Here is a 19,730-nt window from a genome sequence, read left to right as displayed (position 1 = left end):
TACTCCTGTGTCACGGGTAATGGATGTTATTATCTATTCAAAAGTAATGAATAGAAAGGGAGATAAAAAGCATCTTATTAAACAGTTGTAGAAAAAACATTTTTCTTTTTAAGTGACTTATCCACTAGTGATACAGTTATATAAAATCATTTTCCTTGATTTGCAGGAAACGTATCGTGTCTTTCAACAGCAACCGCAACAAGATTTACCCACACAAGCACCACAGCACCAATTTAAGATGGATGAGGACTGCGGGTAAATATTAATTTATTTGAGTGATTACAATTTAAGTTAAATTTGGATTAATGTCAGGTTTAACGTCGCACCTTACCATCCGGTTCCCTCATCGCACCATTACGACTACCAACAAATCCATCAGTATTCAGCTGCCAGCCCTTACTATCCACCACCGCCCACTTGCAGTCCAAGCTTCGACACACTCATGGCCCAAGGTGGTGAGCCTTACTCTTTGCCTTACCAAGTACCCTCCACCGCTGAACTTCACGTCAGCACAGCCTTAAGTCCAAGGTAATCTCCATTTGATTTACTGATTAGACAGAATAGCTTACAAATGCTTGTTGAAGGCAACGAAGGGCTTCTCTTCCTTTACAAAGAAGCGAATCGACTAGCAGCAGTGAGTCACCCAAACTGAGGATGGTCGGTCCAGGACCTTCAGCATCGTCTTCGGCAGCTTCTTCACCAGGAGGTCCGCCGGATACGCAACCGCAAAGTTCAAAGGGACTCGCACCGCCATCGCCTTCACAACTTTGCGCTGTATGTGGTGATACGGCTGCCTGTCAGCATTATGGAGTGAGAACGTGCGAAGGTATGTTATTTTGTTTCAAGAAGTGAACTGAACTGTAACGGAGTCTCTCAACTTATCTAACATTGCCAGATGTCAGTTTTAATATAATAACACATTCTTTTAGGTTGTAAAGGATTTTTCAAACGAACAGTCCAGAAAGGGTCCAAATACGTCTGTCTGGCGGATAAAGCGTGTCCAGTTGACAAGCGGCGTCGCAACCGATGCCAGTTTTGCAGATTCCAAAAATGTCTAGCAGTCGGTATGGTGAAAGAAGTAGTGCGAACGGACTCCCTCAAAGGACGTCGCGGACGATTACCTTCAAAACCTAAATCTCCACAAGGTATTTTACACCTGTTGTCAAGCATTGATCAACAGGCCCTAATTGACCGGAAATGTACAGAATCTCCGCCAAGCCCTCCGGTATCTCTTATCACTGCGTTAGTAAGAGCACACGTGGATACTACTCCCGACTTGGCAAACCTGGATTATTCCCAGTATATGGAACCAAGTCCTATCGAACCAGTGATCTCAGAACCCGAGAAAATTCAACAGTTCTACACACTTTTGACCACATCAGTAGACGTGATTAAGAGTTTTGCTGAAAAAATCCCAGGATTCTTGGTAGGCTTTTCCTTGTTTCGAAATTATTTAATTATCAACATGTACATGAATTACCAGGATATTTGCCAAGAAGATCGAGAGTTACTCTTCCAATCAGCTTACTTAGAACTCTTCGTGCTGCGACTGGCTTACCGAACGCATCCGAGCGATACGAAACTTACCTTTTGCAATGGCGTAGTGCTGGATATGCAACAATGTCAACGGTCATTTGGTGAATGGCTTCACGGCATCATGGAGTTTTGCGGGACATTGCACGCCATGGAAATCGACATATCTGCTTTCGCGTGTTTGTGCGCTCTCACACTTATTACAGGTAGGGGTAAGTGGTTGATTTCTTTTTTTTTCTGTTCTTATTTAAGTTGAATGTCAGTTTTTGGATTGGTTTAATAAAGTGCAACCTGGAATCAAACTGTGAGTCAAAGTGATGATTCACTCAACGACATCAAATTTACTAAAGTAACTTTTTCTGGACGTCTTATGATATGAAAAGTAGTTACAAAGACTTTTGAAACTTTGAGCTATTTTGTCCTTACTCAATTGAATTTATTAATGCACAGAAAAGTAATTTGTTTGCAAACACTGACAGAAGATAAGACTATATTGTTACACTTTACTGGGTTCTTTTGATACCATTACCTCCTCAACGTCCTTTCTGAAGTTAATCCAGTAAAATCGATCTCTTATTCTAGCCAAAGTCTGGTTTACTCCAAAGTGTTCTCCTCCAGGATTGTCGCAACACACTCTCTTTGCAGGAATTGGCACTTTTGTTTGGTAAACAAAGCGTTTTCCGTCTGGACATTCCGATTTGCGAGTAAATAAGTCATCTCACAGTCGAAGCGAATTCCACTGCAACCAGTAACCCGTCACTGTTGGTCCATATCTGGAAATCTGTTGCCAATCCGGTTTCAAATCCTTCTCCAACCATCTTCTGATTACTTTCAAATCAGGGTCTGAGCGCTGTCCTTTTATTATGTCTTTCTTAGAAACGCTGCTCTTCCTTCTTTTTGTAGCCTCTTTATATGTCACCTTCGCGATTTGACCAATGCTCCATCTATCATGAATTTGTCCTTTCCGGTGCCTTAAGTCACTATCAAAAGCTTGACGATTCTCTACATATCGTGGTAATTGTTCTTCCGGGTTCTTCATTTCCTGATCCTGGTTACGCCAGTTCTGCGGGGTTGGTAAACGAGACTGCTGTCTGCAATTTCAACCATAGTGTCCTTTGCGTCCTTAGTTGTAACATTTTATATCTTCTCTAGATGGAGAGTGGCTTCTTCTGTTATTGTCGCCTTTTTGCAGAATGTGATCCAGCTTTTTAACAATCAAATTCAAGGTATAATCTGCTTGGTCTTGATCATCCGAAGCGCCTGCTGTAGATCTGCTCCTCTGACACCATCGGTAAAATTTTGAACAGCGATCTGGTTCAGAAACTCTTCCGGTGCTTGTAGATTAGGCCAGTCGAATTAGTCGCTCAATCTCAGCCCCAAATTCTTGCAGAGTCTCTGATGACCCTTGGGCTCTACTCTTCAATTGGCTCTGGTATATCTGGGTCAAGTATTTATTCTTGTATCTTAGTTCCAGCGCGTTTATAAGGGAATAGTAATCTCCTTGTTTAGACTCCGGGATTTTCTGGAGTATTTCGAAAGCTTTACCACGTAGTGCCAGAACCAACTCGGTGGCTTTTTGATGTTCGGTCCACCCATTAGCTGTACAACTCCCACGAAGTTTCCCCGTCAAACTTTGGCACCTTACAATTTATTGTCGCATTCGGTCGGACTTTCGGGCAGTTTTCTATCGGAGAAACCTCGACTAACTTCCTCGATTCCTCGCGAACACTCTTGATTTCCTTCCGTAAAGTTGCAATCTCTTGTCCAAATTGAGTCTCCATGTGTCCAAATTTGTTACCAAACTCAGTTTGCACCTCGTCGACTTTATGGTCTACCTTTTCTACTTCATGGCCCATTTTTTCCACTTCTTCCACTTTATTGTCTACCATCTTCAGTTGTTGAACGATATAGGATTGTAACTCGGTTTTTCTCCAAAGCTTGCAGAATAGCTTGTTGTCGTTCCTCATCCTGTTGGTAGCATCTCTCTTGCTCCTCTTTTTCAAGTCGTCGTCATTCTTCCTCTTCTTGCTTTTCTTTCCGTCGTCGTTCCTCATCCTCTTGTCGTTCTTGTTGTCGTCGTTCCTGTTCCTCTTGTTTTTCTCTCTGTCGCGCCTCATTATCAGCCAGGAACATCTCAAGCAATCGGTCGATCTTGTATTCACCATTCACGTAAAGCACAATTCTTCACTCACTTATCCCACTTCTCCACACCAAATGTTACACTTTACTGGGTTCTTTTTGATAAGTGAGACTTCGTATTTTATTGCCAAGTTGTGCACTTTTTTCTTAAATTTAGGGGAATTCTATATAGTGACCCCTCGTTTTTCCCTAAATTTCAGGAAATTAATCTAGTTATGAGGCCTTTGTAACAATATTATAAAATATCCAAAATTTTTGGCTATAACATGCTCATCCTAGAAAACTGTAAAGTGTTATTTAATATGGATTTCTAAACTTTGTTTTACGTTGTGAATGTTACTTAATTTTAGAGACAGTGGTTAGACCGAAAGTCATAATAAATAACATAACATACAAAATTGATTTTTTTAAATAAAAGTCAGTAACTGAATATTTTAGGATTAAATTATAAATCTCTTCAAATTAAATTTGAAATCTTTCAGATGTTACATACCGTCTTCTGTATGAACAAAATAAAAAATGAGTATTTAAAAAAAAACATTTTGAATGATAATGTGCTTACTGTCTTTAGGCTATTTATACGTTAACTACATAAGTAAATTATGTTTTAAAGTTTACTGATATGTAGTTATTTAAACTTTTTTTAAAGTTTTTTTGTTCTCTTTTTTAATAAATATATAATTTTTGGTAATCCGGTCATACTATTAAATAAATTCCTAATATTATATATATAAACATCATTAAAATACTCTTTTACAAATTTGAAAAATTTATATTAAAAATGAAGCTAAAAGGCCAATTAATCTGTTTTACGTTCATAGCCATAACTCAAAAAATTGATTTTAAGTTTTTCTAACTCTAAATATTTCCCCATTTGACCGAGATTGAAACTGTGTTTGTTTCCGAAATATCTTTTTCTGCACTTGATCAACATTCTACAAAAAAAAGTAAAAGTGTTTTGCATTTCTAGCAAATAAGAAAATTCACTCTACGTTTCAGGGCTTCATGGGGAAATTGACTCCAGTCTGATTTTCCCAAAAAAAAAAAGAATAGCAATAGTCTTCCTCAATCGTTTTCCGCGGAAATCAGACCGGAACTCTTTGCGATAATTGAGAACACTGCAAAAGGCCGTCAACCAATTATTTTCTTGTCGCTTCAAAAAAACAACAGCAAAGTTTGCGTTTTTCCCTGCCTCATCAGAAATTAATTAAACTGTACAATCGAATCTTGTACACATTTTATTTTAAAGTCGCTTTTTTCACTGTCAAGCCTTGCCGTTCAGGAAAGTCATAAAGTTTAATGCTTTCTCGTACGATGACTGATAGTTGACTGATACGATGGGTTTAACGATGCCTACAAAAGGGTTAGTAATGCGGCAAACTGTAGAAAAACGCACATCCTACTCCAATAAATGTATTATGTATACACCGCAATAAAAGCGAGGGGAAAAAAGTGGATAGGCTAGTGACAGACAGGTGATTCCGCTTCAAGACCACATGTTGAAATATTGAAGACCGTCGGTCTGGTCCGATTGAATAAATAAAGCATTTTAGTTATAACGAGCTTGATTGAAAATCGACGATTATTTCATTTATAATCGAATCGAGTGCAGGCTTGAAAACTCGATCACGAAATGGGGAGTAAACATGCAATTTTGCGCCTTCTAGGTAATTTAACAAAAACAAACTAAGTTTAGGTTGGGAAGCTTATTTTTGTCTCTAAACATATTTATTGCAAATATTCTACTAAATATTGTTGATAAAAGAAAAGAAAACCCACCTGTTAAAATGAACGTAACCTACTATAGTCTATCCGGCGAACCTACGGAGTAATAAAATTCGATGGGCGGCAACTTTGGTCGCCCGCATTACACTGTAAAACAGGTACGTAAAAGTGAATCGAGACATGAGACCCGAGAAGTCCTTATATTAGAGGGAGAAGAAGATATTATATTGTAAAACGGACCGGTGCGGGTCAACCCCTCCTAATTTTCGCTTTTATTACTCCGTAGTTTCGCCGGATAGACTATAGTGACTAGTGACGTTGGGATGGAGTAATCGATTAGTTTTAGTGCATTCACACTTTTTTAGGATTAATATAGGAGATATCGTATTCTACACAATCATAACCTTTGCTCACAATCTTGTAAGATGTAAGCTGGTACTTCAGGACAAAATCATCGAGCAAGTCTCACAATTCAAATATCTGGGTATGGATCTGTCGAGTTATCACGACCTAGTGAAGGACCTAATAAGAAGCCAGATCAACAAAGCGACTGCCATGTCGGGCTGCTTAAGGCAGATAATATGGGCGAACGAATACATGCGAAAGGATAGCAAGGTCAGGATCAACAAGGCTTGTATCAAGCCAATCATGACATACGGAATAGAAACTAACAAAACGAAAAGAATGCTTCGAGTAGCCGAAATGAAAACGTTCAGGACTCTAATGGTAAAAACAAGAACCGAAACCGAAATAGGAACACTGACATTAGGGAACAATGTGGGGTGCAAGACATCGTAAGATGGGGGAGACAAAGAAAAAAATATTGGTACGCTCACGTGAGAAGAATGGAATAGGAAAGACTGCCACGCATCGCACTTGAAGGAAAACCAATAGGGAAAAGACCACCTAAGAGATGGAAGCACAGCTGGCAGTCCACCTCCCAGGAACTGATCCAGAGGAACCTGCAAAACTAACAGATCGTGAGATCTTAAATATGAATAAGAAGAAGAAGATTATTCTACACAAAATGACATGTATTCATTGCAGTTGTGATTTGTCGTGTAGAGTAGATAAACATCAAACTATTTAGTGTTTAGACATAACCCTTTGGTCCATGGTTGTGAAATTTTGTGCTATTAAATCCATGCAGCAATTTAGTCCAATCGGTTTTTATTATTAAATAAGTTAACGTTTTCACTCTAGAATCACAAACTACGATTTGAATCTGTCAAATACACACTGCAAATGTATCACAATAAGTCTACGTTTCGACCACGGTCTGTGGTCATCTTCAGGAGTCTATAAACAATTTATTTTTAGTTGAATTTATATAACAGTTTTCTTCTTAGTCGTGTTCTCATGCCTGAGAAATCGGGGTCTCTTCTTCGTTGGTTGGTCTAGCCGTCCAGGGTATCTTCAGGATTCTGCGATACAGCCACATCTTGAAAGCCTCCAATTTGTTGATTGCAGCCGCCTTCAATGTCCAACCTTCCATACCGTAGAGAAGCACCGACCAAACGTAGCATTTAGTGAAATTGAGCCTTAGGTTAACGTCAAAATCGGAACAGGTAAACACTCTTCGAAGACTTCCTTGTCTGATGTCCAGTCTTCAAATGGCCAGATGCCCAAGTATTTAAATTTATCTACTCTTTCTATGGGTCTTGCGTTCAATGTTATGGTGGAGTTTCCAAACATATTTAGGTTTCTAGAGATAATCATAAACTTTGTTTTTTTGGTGTTGATATTTAAGCCCATTGATTTGTTCTGTTCTCCTATCTTGTTGACCAGTTGTTGTAGATCGTGTATGTTATCAGCAATTAAGGCCGTGTCGTCAGCATAGCGGATGTTGTTGATCCCGATAGCAGGGTTTGTAGTGGTGTATTTGAGAACTTCTTAGCTTGATCTATCCATCTAACAGGAGATCTGCCTCTCGGTCGTTTACCTTCCACCTTTCCCTGTATTATCTATTTCTCTAGGTTGTCTTCCCCTCGTCTTGTAGTGTGTCCAAAGTACTGTAGGATTCGTCGGCGACATATTGTAGACAGTCTGTCTTTGACTTTTAATTCTTCTAGAATAGACGCACTGGTGCGTTTCTCCGTCCATGAAATCCGCAGCGTACACCGCCAGCACCACATTTCAAACATTCAAACAAATTCTTTTGCTGAGAATGCGGTCTCAGATAGATGGGTCAAGCAAGACTACTGCTTTTTACCCTCCCATCGCTGTAGGCCAAAAGGGTCTGGAAGAGGAAGTCGCTACAAGTCCAGGAATTTTCCCATTCGTGAGGTTCCCAGAGTTGCATCGGCATCCTCTGCCCTGGGAAAAGGATACCAGGATGCCGCTGACGGAGGGGCTCTTCTGGCGCTCTTCTTATCCTCCATTTCTTCGTCAGCTCGTCCATCTCTGGTGATCATCCTGACCGCAGCTATCCTTCGCATGTCTGATGTTTTTATCGTCCAGGATTCCGCTCCGCACAGAAAGATGGAGGATATGAGAGACTTGACTAACATGATCTTTGTATTTCTTGTTAGGGTACAATTTTTCCATATTCTCACAGGATTGCTTATATATAACAGTACAGGATGTTTAATAATTAATATTAGTACCTAAATTTTCAGATTTTTAGCATTGTTACTAAAATGCCACATACGGTGTAGTTTCAAACTGTTTTTACCTCAAAATGTATAGTAAATCCCTTGATGCGCCCTCTTTCCTTAGGAAGTAGAATTTGAAACTGATAAGAAAGTACATAGAATGAAGTCTGTCTCCTTACACTTACTATCCCTTATAGGTCCAAATTTGTGACCTAGCAATAGAGAAAATGTATGGACAGCTCCAACACATATTTTTAAGTCCAGAATGGTGTTCAAAGATTACTTAAACTGGGGCTAAAGTTGAACACCAACTTACCTATACAGAACTTATGAATTTAATTGTTGACTTTGCTAGTTTCCAAGATTATTTCACTAAACATATAAACTTTTTTGTCATTTTTTCTACGATCTTTCACAATGTCAACTACATTAAGTCATGGAATGATATACTAATTTGGATTTTTCTTGCAGAACGACACGGACTCAAAGAATCGCACAAAGTTGAGCAACTACAAATGAAGATAATTTCTTCGTTAAGAGATCACGTGACGTACAATGCTGAAGCCCAGCGTAAAGCACATTACTTTAGCCGTCTACTCGGCAAATTACCAGAACTTAGATCGCTGAGTGTGGCCGGTCTTCAAAGGATATTTTACTTGAAACTGGAAGATTTGGTGCCAGCGCCGCCACTTATAGAGAAAATGTTCGTCGCTAGCTTGCCTTTCTAGAATAACATTGATAGATCTGATTTTTTTCTGATTCTTCTCTTTTGGTTGTGGAAATTTTGTCCAGGTCGATTCAGTAGTTTCGACTGAGAAATTTCACCAATCTGAAAAGCTTCTTGAGAGAGGTAAGCCTTGAACTAAATTACCCTTCAAACGTGATATAAACAAAGTTCTTTGTGATTCGTTATGTCGTAAGTAGAATAGATTTTTTTATGTTTTAAGTTCAACAAGGTGGTTTGGTGTGTTTTCAGCAAGCGCCAGGATATTTTGTCTGTAAGTATATCGGAGTTTCGGCCTAACTATTGCTGCAGAACTGATCTGTAACAGCAAAAAAAAACAAATAAATTAAGTGCAAAAATAAACCAAATCCACCTTTGGTACGTCAATATTATTTCCTATGATTGTGTAGGTACTGCTAATCTTAAAATTTTGATGTTGCACCTGGTTGGAAAAAAGCACTAAATTTAGAATGAAATTTTATGTCTCCACTATGTGTTTTGGTGTCATATTTGTTGTATTTATTAAGTGGGCTTCGTTTTATTGGAGAACTTGGACCGTTTTATAGACACTGTCAACAATTATTTCCAAACTGTGATCGTATTAATTTATAGCTGCATTCACATCAATTATATTAGAAGAAAAAAAAATTAACAAAGTAGTGCAATTTGCTTATTAAAGATGCAATTTTAAAACTTCAAATTTACAGTTTAATTTCTTTTTGGATACCTACTAAACACATTTTTAGTGGTTTCCGTAGATAATCAAAGAAACACTTGTTGACACGTATTATGAATCATATATATATATTTCTTATTCGATTCGATCATAGAAATTGTTTTTTTTTTAGTATGAATTAAATTATTATTTTCATAATTACATAAAGTACAAACTTTTGAAATACTGTAAATTCTAAACTAAAAAATAGTTTAATTAACAATTTGCCCTCAATGTCTAATGGGTCGTATACAGGGTGAATTTTTAAAATTCAAAATAGGTTTTAAAAAAATCTTCAAAAGTTCTGTCAACTGGCAGCTGTATAGGGTTGCTCATAAAAGCGTGATACACTAAAATTGCATTTTTTACATTTATTCAAGTTTTAGCACAATTATTTGTAAAAAGCGTCACGTTAGTATCTAAAAAGTATAGAAACTGAAATAAGAATGAGTATCTTCTGAAAACATTCTATTCACTACACCATTTCCAAATGTAGTTCAGAAAAGGCCAAGTGAGATTCAGAAAAGGTCAAGTGTAATTCAGAATAAGTAACTTCAATTCAGAAATCATCAAGTGTAATTCAGAATAGGCAACTGTAATTCAGAAACCATCAAGTGTAATTCGAAAAAAATCAATTTAAATTCAGAAACCAGAACATTTAAAGACAATTCCATAAAATACATTATCTGTGAATAAAATTACCAAAGCTGAAATTCCAAGGCACTTAAATAAATTAATATACTTTATAACACAATTTAGGTTAAAAATTAAACTGAATTACACTTGATATACTTGTACACTTTCTGAACTGCAATTAACAACTTTTGAATAACATTTTACGAATTCTGAATTACAGTTGCCTGTTCTGAATTACTCTTGACATTTTCTGAATTACAATTAACTATTCTAAATTACACTTGACTCTTTCTGAATTACAGTTAGAAATGGTGTAGTTGTTGTTGTTTATAAATAAAAAATATTGTTATATTCCATTGAAAATTTTCACAATTATAAGTACGAGTACGAGTAAACCAGTATTCCTATCATTTATGATGATATGTAAAGCCAATAGCTATTCTAGTGAGATTTCTTAAGAAAGATGTCTTCGAAAGAGAAATGCTACACTGATTAGATCTTTAACTGTCCATCCACATTTAACTTAATTATGGTCAGGCCCCATGTGTAGCATTTTCGTAAATCGCAGCACTGTTCTAGGTTTGAGTAGTAGTAGTTTGTGAATGGTCAAAAAAGCAGCTTTCAGCTTGCTGCTTTTTTACCTAGTATACTAAGATTTACGCAAATGGACTCAAAATAACGTAAGAAAAAGAGCATGGATTTGAAATTTGAAATTCTTAGAAGCTATCCATTACCAATATCATCATCATCATCATCATCATCAGCATAAGCCTCCTTCATGGCCCTCCACCCACTTCTATCTTGGTACTTCTATCTTTAAGGTGACCCATTCGATTTCGGTGTTATCGATGTTTACACTTTCGCTCATGACGAGATTTGTCATGATCTTCGTCTTGGAGAAGTTTATTTTAAGACCAACCTCGGAGCATGCCTTCCCCAGAGCATTTGTCTCGCCTCTTCCAAGCCGTCAGTTGTTAAGACTATGTCGTCCGCGAATGTCTATGTTTATTCCTGTTGTGTCCCAGTCGAGTTCTTTGAAGGCAGGTTCTAGAACGGTAATAAATAATTTAGGAGAAATCGGAACACCTCTTCCAATTTCAATGGGGTTGCTAGTTTCATGTAGTCTAACTGACATAGTAGCGTTTCTCTATATATTATAGATTTGAATATCTATAATCCACTGGACATTCTTTCAGGGCGTTTAGTATAGCTTTCATTTCAATGGTGTCAAAAGCTTTATGAAAATTTATAAATAGCAGAACTAGTGGTCTGTTCTACTCTATGGTTTTCTCCATGAGGGTCTTAATGCTCTGTAAGTGTTCTGTCTGCTTGTTCTCTTGGCTGGTAATACTCAAGTGTATTTTCTAGCCTTGATGTTATGACCCTGGTGAACAGTTTGTGTAGATGACTTTTAAGGTAATTTTCCAGGTTCGTTTTGTCTTCCTTTTTATGGATTAGTATGGTGGTCGCTTCGTACCACTGATCCGGGACTATGCATGAATGCAAACATAGGTTGAACAGTATTCGTATTTTCTCCAGTAGGAAGGAACGTCCAGCTTTTATTGCTTCTGCAACCACCTTGTCTTCTCTTCGTGCTTTATTGTTTTTCCTCTGCATCTGCATCTCTTCCAATCCCTGGTCCACGATGCCTCGTTCTTCCGAAGGTTCTATTAAGGACTTCCGAAGGTTCTATTTTTTCTCCAGTTAGCAACGTGGCTAAGAACTTGAAAAATCATATAACCTTAAAGAAATATCATTGGCAAAAAAGAAAAAAGGTATATTATTATTCCTATTACTGTTACTATACATTTAGCACCTAATTTGTCACATTTAAATTTCAACTAACTTTAAGTTGTCCTTAAGTGAGTCTCGATAAAACGGGGACTTTTGTCCAAAGGTGTGAAGGAATCAACTCCCAAATAGTTTCTATTTATGTAATTTTTGTCTTAAAACACCCTAGAAAATGAATATTTCAATCCATTACGTAATTTAGAGACAGTATTCTTGAAACGGCGTAAGGAAGTTAAATAGAATATGCAACACAACCGGCCATTGTCAACTTATTATTCTGTCACATTCTATTATCATTTGCATTAATATTCAGAAAAATAGTAATTTTGAAAGAACACTTTTTGAAAACCAAACTTTCATCAACGAATCACACTTTTTGGTGTTGGTTTGATACATGTTGTACATCTAGACAGTCTACTATAAACAGTCAAGTTCTCCAATATTTAAACTTTTAAAAGTTACAAAAATGTTGTCATATCAAAAGTCTGCGACGACCAAATGCAGCCGCTAGATTTAAGTAAGTCAATCGGTTACAGAATGGGCAAAAATATAAAGTTACTATTTTGTAGTAGCTGTTAAATAACATGCATTTTACCCAATAATTTATTAGCTAATTGAAACTTTTTGACATTATGTTGCGCATTCTGTACTTATTTTAAATGTTGTGTCAAAGCTACTTTAGGTGTTTTAGTGTAGTAGTTACTTCTTTGTTCTCGGGCAAGCCCTTCCCTTGTGTGTGTATTTCTCGTATACTAACTTTACTTTTAGGTTAAACTTAGATACGGCTTTAGAGCAGATAGTTACATTTTGATAAATGTTGTTATACCTACTATTGTACTCTAGCACGTTTAAGCATTTTTCACTATCTATTTTTTACGAGAACGATGGATAGGATAAATAAGTTGCCAACACTGTTACTTTCACTATTCGTGTCTGAACATATCAGTATATGGCTAATTTTTTCACTAAACAGACATGGTGAAACTAAGAGATTAGGAAGCAACGATAATGTATTAAATAAAATAAGACGGTAAACTAGACCTGATGAACAATACTCGGAAGCAGAAACCTTTATACTCTTATAATTTTTATAATTTAAGTGATACTATAAGTGTAAAATTGTAGGCTTTAACGGAATATTTTTTCAATGTTACCACCACAAAATTGTGGAAATAAACAAATGCGATATCCCTAGTCAAAAAAGGCACTTTTTTTGTATATAACTGAAAAGATATTTTATTTACACTATTTACAAAAAGTATATATTTTACTAGTGTTTTTAAAATTGCCCGTCGAATCGTTACCTAGAGTTAACCAGTTTTTGTTTGATTTATTGTTTTTTATTTTGTTTGTTATAATTTGACCGTATATGTTTTCCCTTCTTCTTGTGTAGTAATAAAAAAAACACTTTCACGTATTGCCATTTCTAATTTTAACTACTATAAAACTTCGAATAGAAATTTTTTAGTGCCATTTTTTTGAAAATGTTCAAATAAAATGCTCACAGATATGGTTCAGACCGAAAATGGTTTTGGTCAATTTCAACTCCTCTGTATCTCCGAACACGATTATATTTTCATAGATAGATACAATGTATAAACTACAGTGCAATTTCTACCCACTGTCTAGAAAATGTTTGGATCATTTGTTATTGTGTGGTGTAATGGATTTTGTTGATCTCAGAAAGAGTAGTAGTATTTTCGAACAAAAGCACTTTTTTATAGCATACTTTTACCAAAAGAGAACTTGTTCTTGCATGTTTCCCTGTATTACGAGAATATCGAGGACAATTTTGATTAAAAAAAATAATCTCTAAAGTCAGTCATTTTAGCTTGTAACCATTTCAATTGGCTTATAGCTTCTTTACCTGTAAATATGTATGAAAATTCAAAAAACATATTTTAGAGTTGATGTACAAGTTTTGAGGAAAATATAACTACATCAAATTTTTAGACATTTCCAGGTTATTCAAATTTTTTTATATGTACAATACACCCTATACAAAGTGTTCCAGGAGGAAAGACATCAATTGATGTAAGAAAAACTACCCTTAAGTAGGTAAATTTTGAAAATTTGTTAACATATTCAAGTCAGCATGCCCAAATGTTGTGTCACTTCCGGTTTTTAAATAGAACATTTTGTAAATTATTATGTTTTTAAAGTGAAGTAGTAGATTCTGACTGTGGAGGTGAAAATATAGAATTGATATATATTTATCAATTCTATTATGTTTTTGAATACTTTTGTCATATCATATTCATAACCTATATCAATCTGCAACGGTTTTCGAGATATCAATTGAACAATGAGTGTCATAACCTTTAACCTGAATGAGATAGAGCAAAACGTCTCGAATGTTCTTGTCTTAACTTTCTGACGTTATATTGGGAAATTTGACAGGTGTCAATTTTTAACTGTCAAAATTAAAAATGTTACCAAATGATAGATCTCAAAAAGTAAAATTAAGAACATGCAAGTCGTTTGCTCTATCTAATTCTAGTTAGGAGCTACGACTCTCCAAAATCTCAAAATCAATTTTTCAAACGTGAATATCTCGAGAACCGTTGCAGATAGATTTACGTTATGATACATAAAACAAGTTATTTACTTAAGGTATTCCTTTTAAAATAAGCAAATAGTTGCTACGTATTTCTGGTTTGAGAGATTTTCTTTAGTAAGATAGTCTTTCGTCGTGGGACACCCTTGTTTTAACTACATGTATTAAATAGCATTTATTGTGCTGATTTTATTGATATAGCAAAGTTTTACTCTACAGGGTGGTCCAGTTTTAAATGTAATTAATTCACCAATCCATAGTCAATTAAAAAATAAGTTGACATGCATTATGTCATTTTCCTGGAAAATGCTCCCTAAGGAAAATACAGTCCTTCAGATTTCAGTTTAAAAAATCGGTTTTTTGTCATAACTGTCAGACCGTTGGAGCAATTTTGATTTGAACAAGCACTTATGAAATTAATACTCATTATGAATGACGTTTGCCAAAATTCTCCAGTAGCATAGATACAGGAAGATGGTTTTCATGTTTTTGCCTTATTTTCTACGTCTCTGGATATTTTTCAAAAATTACAGTTTCTTTTAATTTTATTGATCACGATGAAAAAGAAATTATCTCATAAAATTCTGATTTGAAACTTCATTTATGAGATAATTCAGTTATTACGTTCAAAGACCCAAAACTAACCCAACCCAACTTGAAAATTGTCTTGGAAACAGAAAAAATTTACTTAAGAAGTTTAAAAAATTTCATTGTAGTCAGTTTTCATAGTTTCCAGAGAAACTGAAAGACTTCGAGAGAAAGAGAAAGATAAAAATTGCGTTTGTAACAAGTTTCCATACAATTCGATAGACTTTAATATTGAAAATTGACTTGTAGACATAAAAAACTATTTTTTCTAGAATTTTTGACTACAAATTCATACATTTAAACCTTAAAAATTGACTTGAACACCAAAAAGTGACTCTGAACTAATGAAAAGTGACATCAGAAGCTTAAAATTGGCATTTGAAGAAAGTTTTCATAATTTGAAGACAAATTTCAATATTTTAGTATTAAAAATAGTCTTAGATACAAGACATTGACATTAGATTCACGAAAATTGTCTGGAAAACTAACTTTTCGTGCTTTTTACTTTGCTTTCCATTTTCTTAGAATTTTGGATAATTTTTAGTGCTTCAAAACAGCTTTCAGCTTGGAAAATCGAGTTTCAAGACTATCTTCACCAAGTTATTAACATAACAAACTTAAAAAACATTTTTACATTTTCCATAGACTTAAAATGTCATTCTAAGCTTTGTTACTATTAAATCGACTTCTAGACACCTCAGTCCTAAAAATTCGAGTATTTCTTAAAAATCTAGACTGTTTTTAGTGCTTTAAGGCTGTTTTCAGTGCCTCAAATCGAGTTTCCAGACTATCTTTACAAAGTTTTTGACTTATCAGGCATAAAAGCCAGTTTGTACACTGTCCATAGTCTTGAAAATGTAATTTCAAGCTTCTTCACTATTAAATTGATTTCTACACTCATAGGTGCAATAAATTGTAGCATCTTTAAGAAATTCAGACTGTTTTTAGTGCTTTTTAAGATCGAAAAATCGAGTTTAAGACTATTTACTCTACCAAATGCTACAATATTAGTCTTGAGAACTAATTTTTAGAAATGAGTTTCATGCACAATACAATCTTTGTCTTGATTTCCGGACTGTTTTTAGTTCTCGAAATCCAGTTTCAGACACTTGACAAGGATGGCAGTCTGAGAAAACGAATTATAAGACTATTCCTAGTAGCAAATAGCAAGTTTTTAGACTATTCAGTACAAATTTGGACTCTCACAAGTCTTGAATGTTCAGTTTTACACTATAAAACGATATTTTAAATTAAAATTTGCATGACTGTGTCTTCCTTAGGAAACGTTTTTCGGAAAAATGTCAACCTTTTGATAGGTTCATATCCTACAACTATTTTTACGTTATGATTATTCATTTTTGCTTACTACTACTTTTAGTTTCTATGGAATAAACCATTAGGACAGTGACTTATTTCCAGCAAATTTAAACCATAATGACATTTACTGTTTTTGTCTTAATTAAAGATGTTCAAGACCTAGAGGAAATGACCTACCGAAGAAATCTGAAGATAACTTTTACATCAATCTCCAGGAATACCAAAAGTGTGAAAATGGTCTATTTCCGCTTGTTCTTGTGACGAAATTTATTAAGACTTATTTCAAACAATTTTGAACCACAATGGCATTTGTTATTTTTTCTTAAATAAATCTTATTTTGACCCAGAGATCTATTAAGACATGGTATTTGAACTTGATGAAGACCAGCAAAAAATGAACCATCAATATTTCATTGTTTATTTATAAATTGTACATATTTTGTGAAAAAACCATCGAAGTAAACCGTATACTGTGCTTCATCGTTAAAATCAATATCCAGCTATAGAATGTCCTAATAAAAACAAAATATGAGCAACTTTCTCATCTCTAAAAATTCGATGATGCTTTGTTTTCTAGTACATCAATAACGTGTGTTATAATATGTTTTTTTAAAATAAAAATCTGGTGGTCCCAAGCTAAATTGTTCACACTGTACTTTACCCGAAACAGCATTTCAAACTTTTACTTCCTTTGCTGACTAACAAGCATATCGGAGATACAGTAAAGAAAATTACCAAAAATTAAGCATTCTCGATCTTTATCTAGAGCATTTTACTATTGTAAACTCACATCAGTGAACTGCCTTGAAAGATGTAACGGATGGACTGAAAGAGAGTTACCTGAATGGAAAGTATCTATGATACCGGTGCTTAGAAACTGATGATATCCAATAAAAGAAGAAACGTTGTTTCATTTAGTTTTTTTGTAGAATTTGCACTCTTTTGAACCGTCCGCCTTTTATGATTTACTACAATTCGCTTAAGCTGTTAAGTTCTTGCTAAATCAGTTCAACCACAATTCACGTTACGGGATTAATTGCAATACGACACGTAAGTCAAAAAAATGTACTTAAAATAAAATGTTTGTACCTGTAACCTTTTTCCAGTTTTGTATGAATTTTTCTATGACTTTCCTAACTTTCACATACAATTCTTGTTTGTGTAGTTTGGTAGGACTTTATTAAATTTACATTAATGAAAGTCCAGCAAAGTTATGGGCCAAGCCAAGCCTATTTCTAAAATACTTTTACACGCATTATCACAATTTTCAATTATTATGTTTTAAGTGAAAGATTTTTGCCATAAGGTGCCAGTTTTACTTGCTAAACCTACGTTAAAGTGTCAGATATAAAGAAGTTTTATTTAGTTTTTATACCCTTTAGATAATAGTTACCAGAGTTTTCTGCAAGTTTCTATTGACTTGCGGACGTTTGCCACGGATGTTTCAGCTTACGCCGATACTGTTATTATTTAGATTATAATAGCCGTAAGACGAGATCCTTTTACAAATATTTTTTTTAATATCCATTGCCTATTAAATGGACTTTAATTATTATATTTCACCAGATTCCTTCCTTTTTTTTTAGACGATATGTACTTATCAGTTTACTACGATCGCTTTTTGTTAGTTTTATGAGATACCTACATATATTATATATTGTAACATTTTGATTTTGATTCTAAATAAATTAATATAATTTCAGAATGTTTCAAGGGTTTTATTACGTTCAATAGTACAATTTGAGACACTCTGCGGAGAGAAGAACTGAGAATTAAAAACAGTTTATAATATCAAATTGTAGCCCGTTATTTTCTGAACATTTCCTTACAAAATACAGGGTTTTGAAGAAAGTTTTAGAGGTAATCTATTGCCATGGTTTCCTAATCGAATTTGCTATACGTCATTGGTTATTGTAAAGCGAAAGTCAAGAACATTCATCATTTTGGTTCTTAAAAATCCAACATGGGTGATATGGCTTCTACTGATGTGGCGAAGGCTGTAGCGTTGATTGAAATTGGTACAAGTTACAGCGATGTTGCTGACATGTTTTTTTTTTTTCTTTCTCCATGGGTCTGTCGGCTGTCAGCTCCAGATAGCACGTAAGCCTAATGGCTTATTGTACTGTCCCCATGTTTGTAGTACTTTAGTTATACCAGTCCATTATCCCTGTTTCCCGTACGAGGTGAAGAAGGTCCTTGCTTGGTACTCTTTGTATCTCTTTCAGTACTAACTTAGTTTTCCCGAAGATTGTTTGTCGCCTTTGACCAAGTGCTTCACATTCACATATGATGTGTTCAAACGTTTCGATTTCCTCCCCGCATAGTCTGCAGTCCAGGTTATCATCGAATAGTTTCATGGTGGACAGGTGTTGTCTCACAGGTCCATGCCCTGTGAGAAGCGCTGTTAGGTCTTTCAGTTCTTTCCTGCTGTACTTTAGCAGTTCTTGAGCCTTGTTTTTATTTGGTCCTGCAATAGCTTGCTTCCCATGCTTATTTCCTGGGTACGTCTTCCAGCGTTCCAGGTGTTTTGTGTTGATCCATTCTCCAGTGACCCGTCTTGTTGAGCATCTAGGTATGCCTACAGATGGTTCTGGTCCAATCATGTTTGCATTTGAACCTTGCCTGGCAAGTTCATCTGCTTTTTCATTTCCAGGAATGCCTGAGTGACCTGGTACCCATACAAGTTTTACCCTGTTATGTTCTGCCAGTTCCGTGATTCTCTGTAGACACTCATCTGCCAGTCTTGACGATGTTTTGCACGTAAGCAGTGCTTTCAAGGCCGCCTGGCTATCAGTTATTATATACTGGCTATCAGTAAGTCCTTCTAATGTTTTCTTCTATGCACCATAACAGAGCATATATTTCCGTTTGAAAAACTGTGGCGTGTTTTCCTAGTGGTATGCTGATGCTTACCTTAGGTCTCTCGCCATAAACTCCTGCACCACTTCCCCTTTCCTGTTTAGATCCATCTGTGAACCATATTAGACAGTCCTGGGTCAGTTTTTTCGCATTATTTACCCAGAATTTTTGATCCAGTATTACCTCAAATTTCCTCTGAATGTGATATTTAGGACACATGTAATCCGATCTCATTTCAAGAATTGGATCCCTTACTGTGTTCCAAATTGATGTTGCACCTGTCTTGCTGACATGTTAGGAAAATCAAAATTTACGGAGACAAACGGAAGAGTATGTGAGAAGACGAGGTCAAGGAAGAAAAAGGAGATTCATAGTCTTGCAAACATTATTGAATCGGCGTAAAGCAGTACCGCAACTAAGAAGCAAACTGGAAGAAGTACGTGGAAGAAGAACAAGTGCTCGGACCATTATCAGGCTTAAGGAAGTTGGTTAGAAGGCCTACAGAACAAAGAAAGCTCCATTACTCCACGTCATCGTGTGGTCAGACTAGGC

The 19,730-nt window shown here is 35.5% G+C and overlaps 1 protein-coding gene across 3 annotated transcripts in view; it reads left to right on the top strand.

Moving 5' to 3' along the window:
* Nucleotides 1-18,024, top strand: part of Hr38 (Hormone receptor-like in 38) — a 181,436-nt gene extending 163,412 nt beyond the window's left edge. Inside the window, exons 4-11 of one of the 3 annotated variants that reach the window (XR_014176917.1) lie at nt 167-255; nt 313-528; nt 585-826; nt 930-1,145; nt 1,206-1,426; nt 1,484-1,745; nt 8,463-9,978; nt 10,020-18,024. Coding sequence is in view for 2 of the 3 variants with exons in the window: in XM_081972127.1 (XP_081828253.1) it covers nt 167-255; nt 313-528; nt 585-826; nt 930-1,145; nt 1,206-1,426; nt 1,484-1,745; nt 8,463-8,719 (1,503 nt within the window). In the remaining variant the exon portion in view is untranslated. Of the gene's footprint in view, nt 1-166; nt 256-312; nt 529-584; nt 827-929; nt 1,146-1,205; nt 1,427-1,483; nt 1,746-8,462 lie in introns of all 3 variants that reach the window. The other 2 variants (XM_081972129.1, XM_081972127.1) reach the window with 2 other exon arrangements.
* Nucleotides 18,025-19,730: the final 1,706 nt, after the last annotated feature.

The sequence above is a fragment of the Ips typographus genome, linkage group LG2 (genome assembly GCF_016097725.1).
Source record: "Ips typographus isolate SLU linkage group LG2, UJ_Ityp_2.0, whole genome shotgun sequence".
In the NCBI taxonomy this organism is placed as follows: Eukaryota; Metazoa; Arthropoda; class Insecta; order Coleoptera; family Curculionidae; genus Ips; species Ips typographus.
The sequence above is the reverse complement of the archived record's forward strand: the minus strand, read 5'-3'. Positions and strand labels throughout refer to the sequence as shown.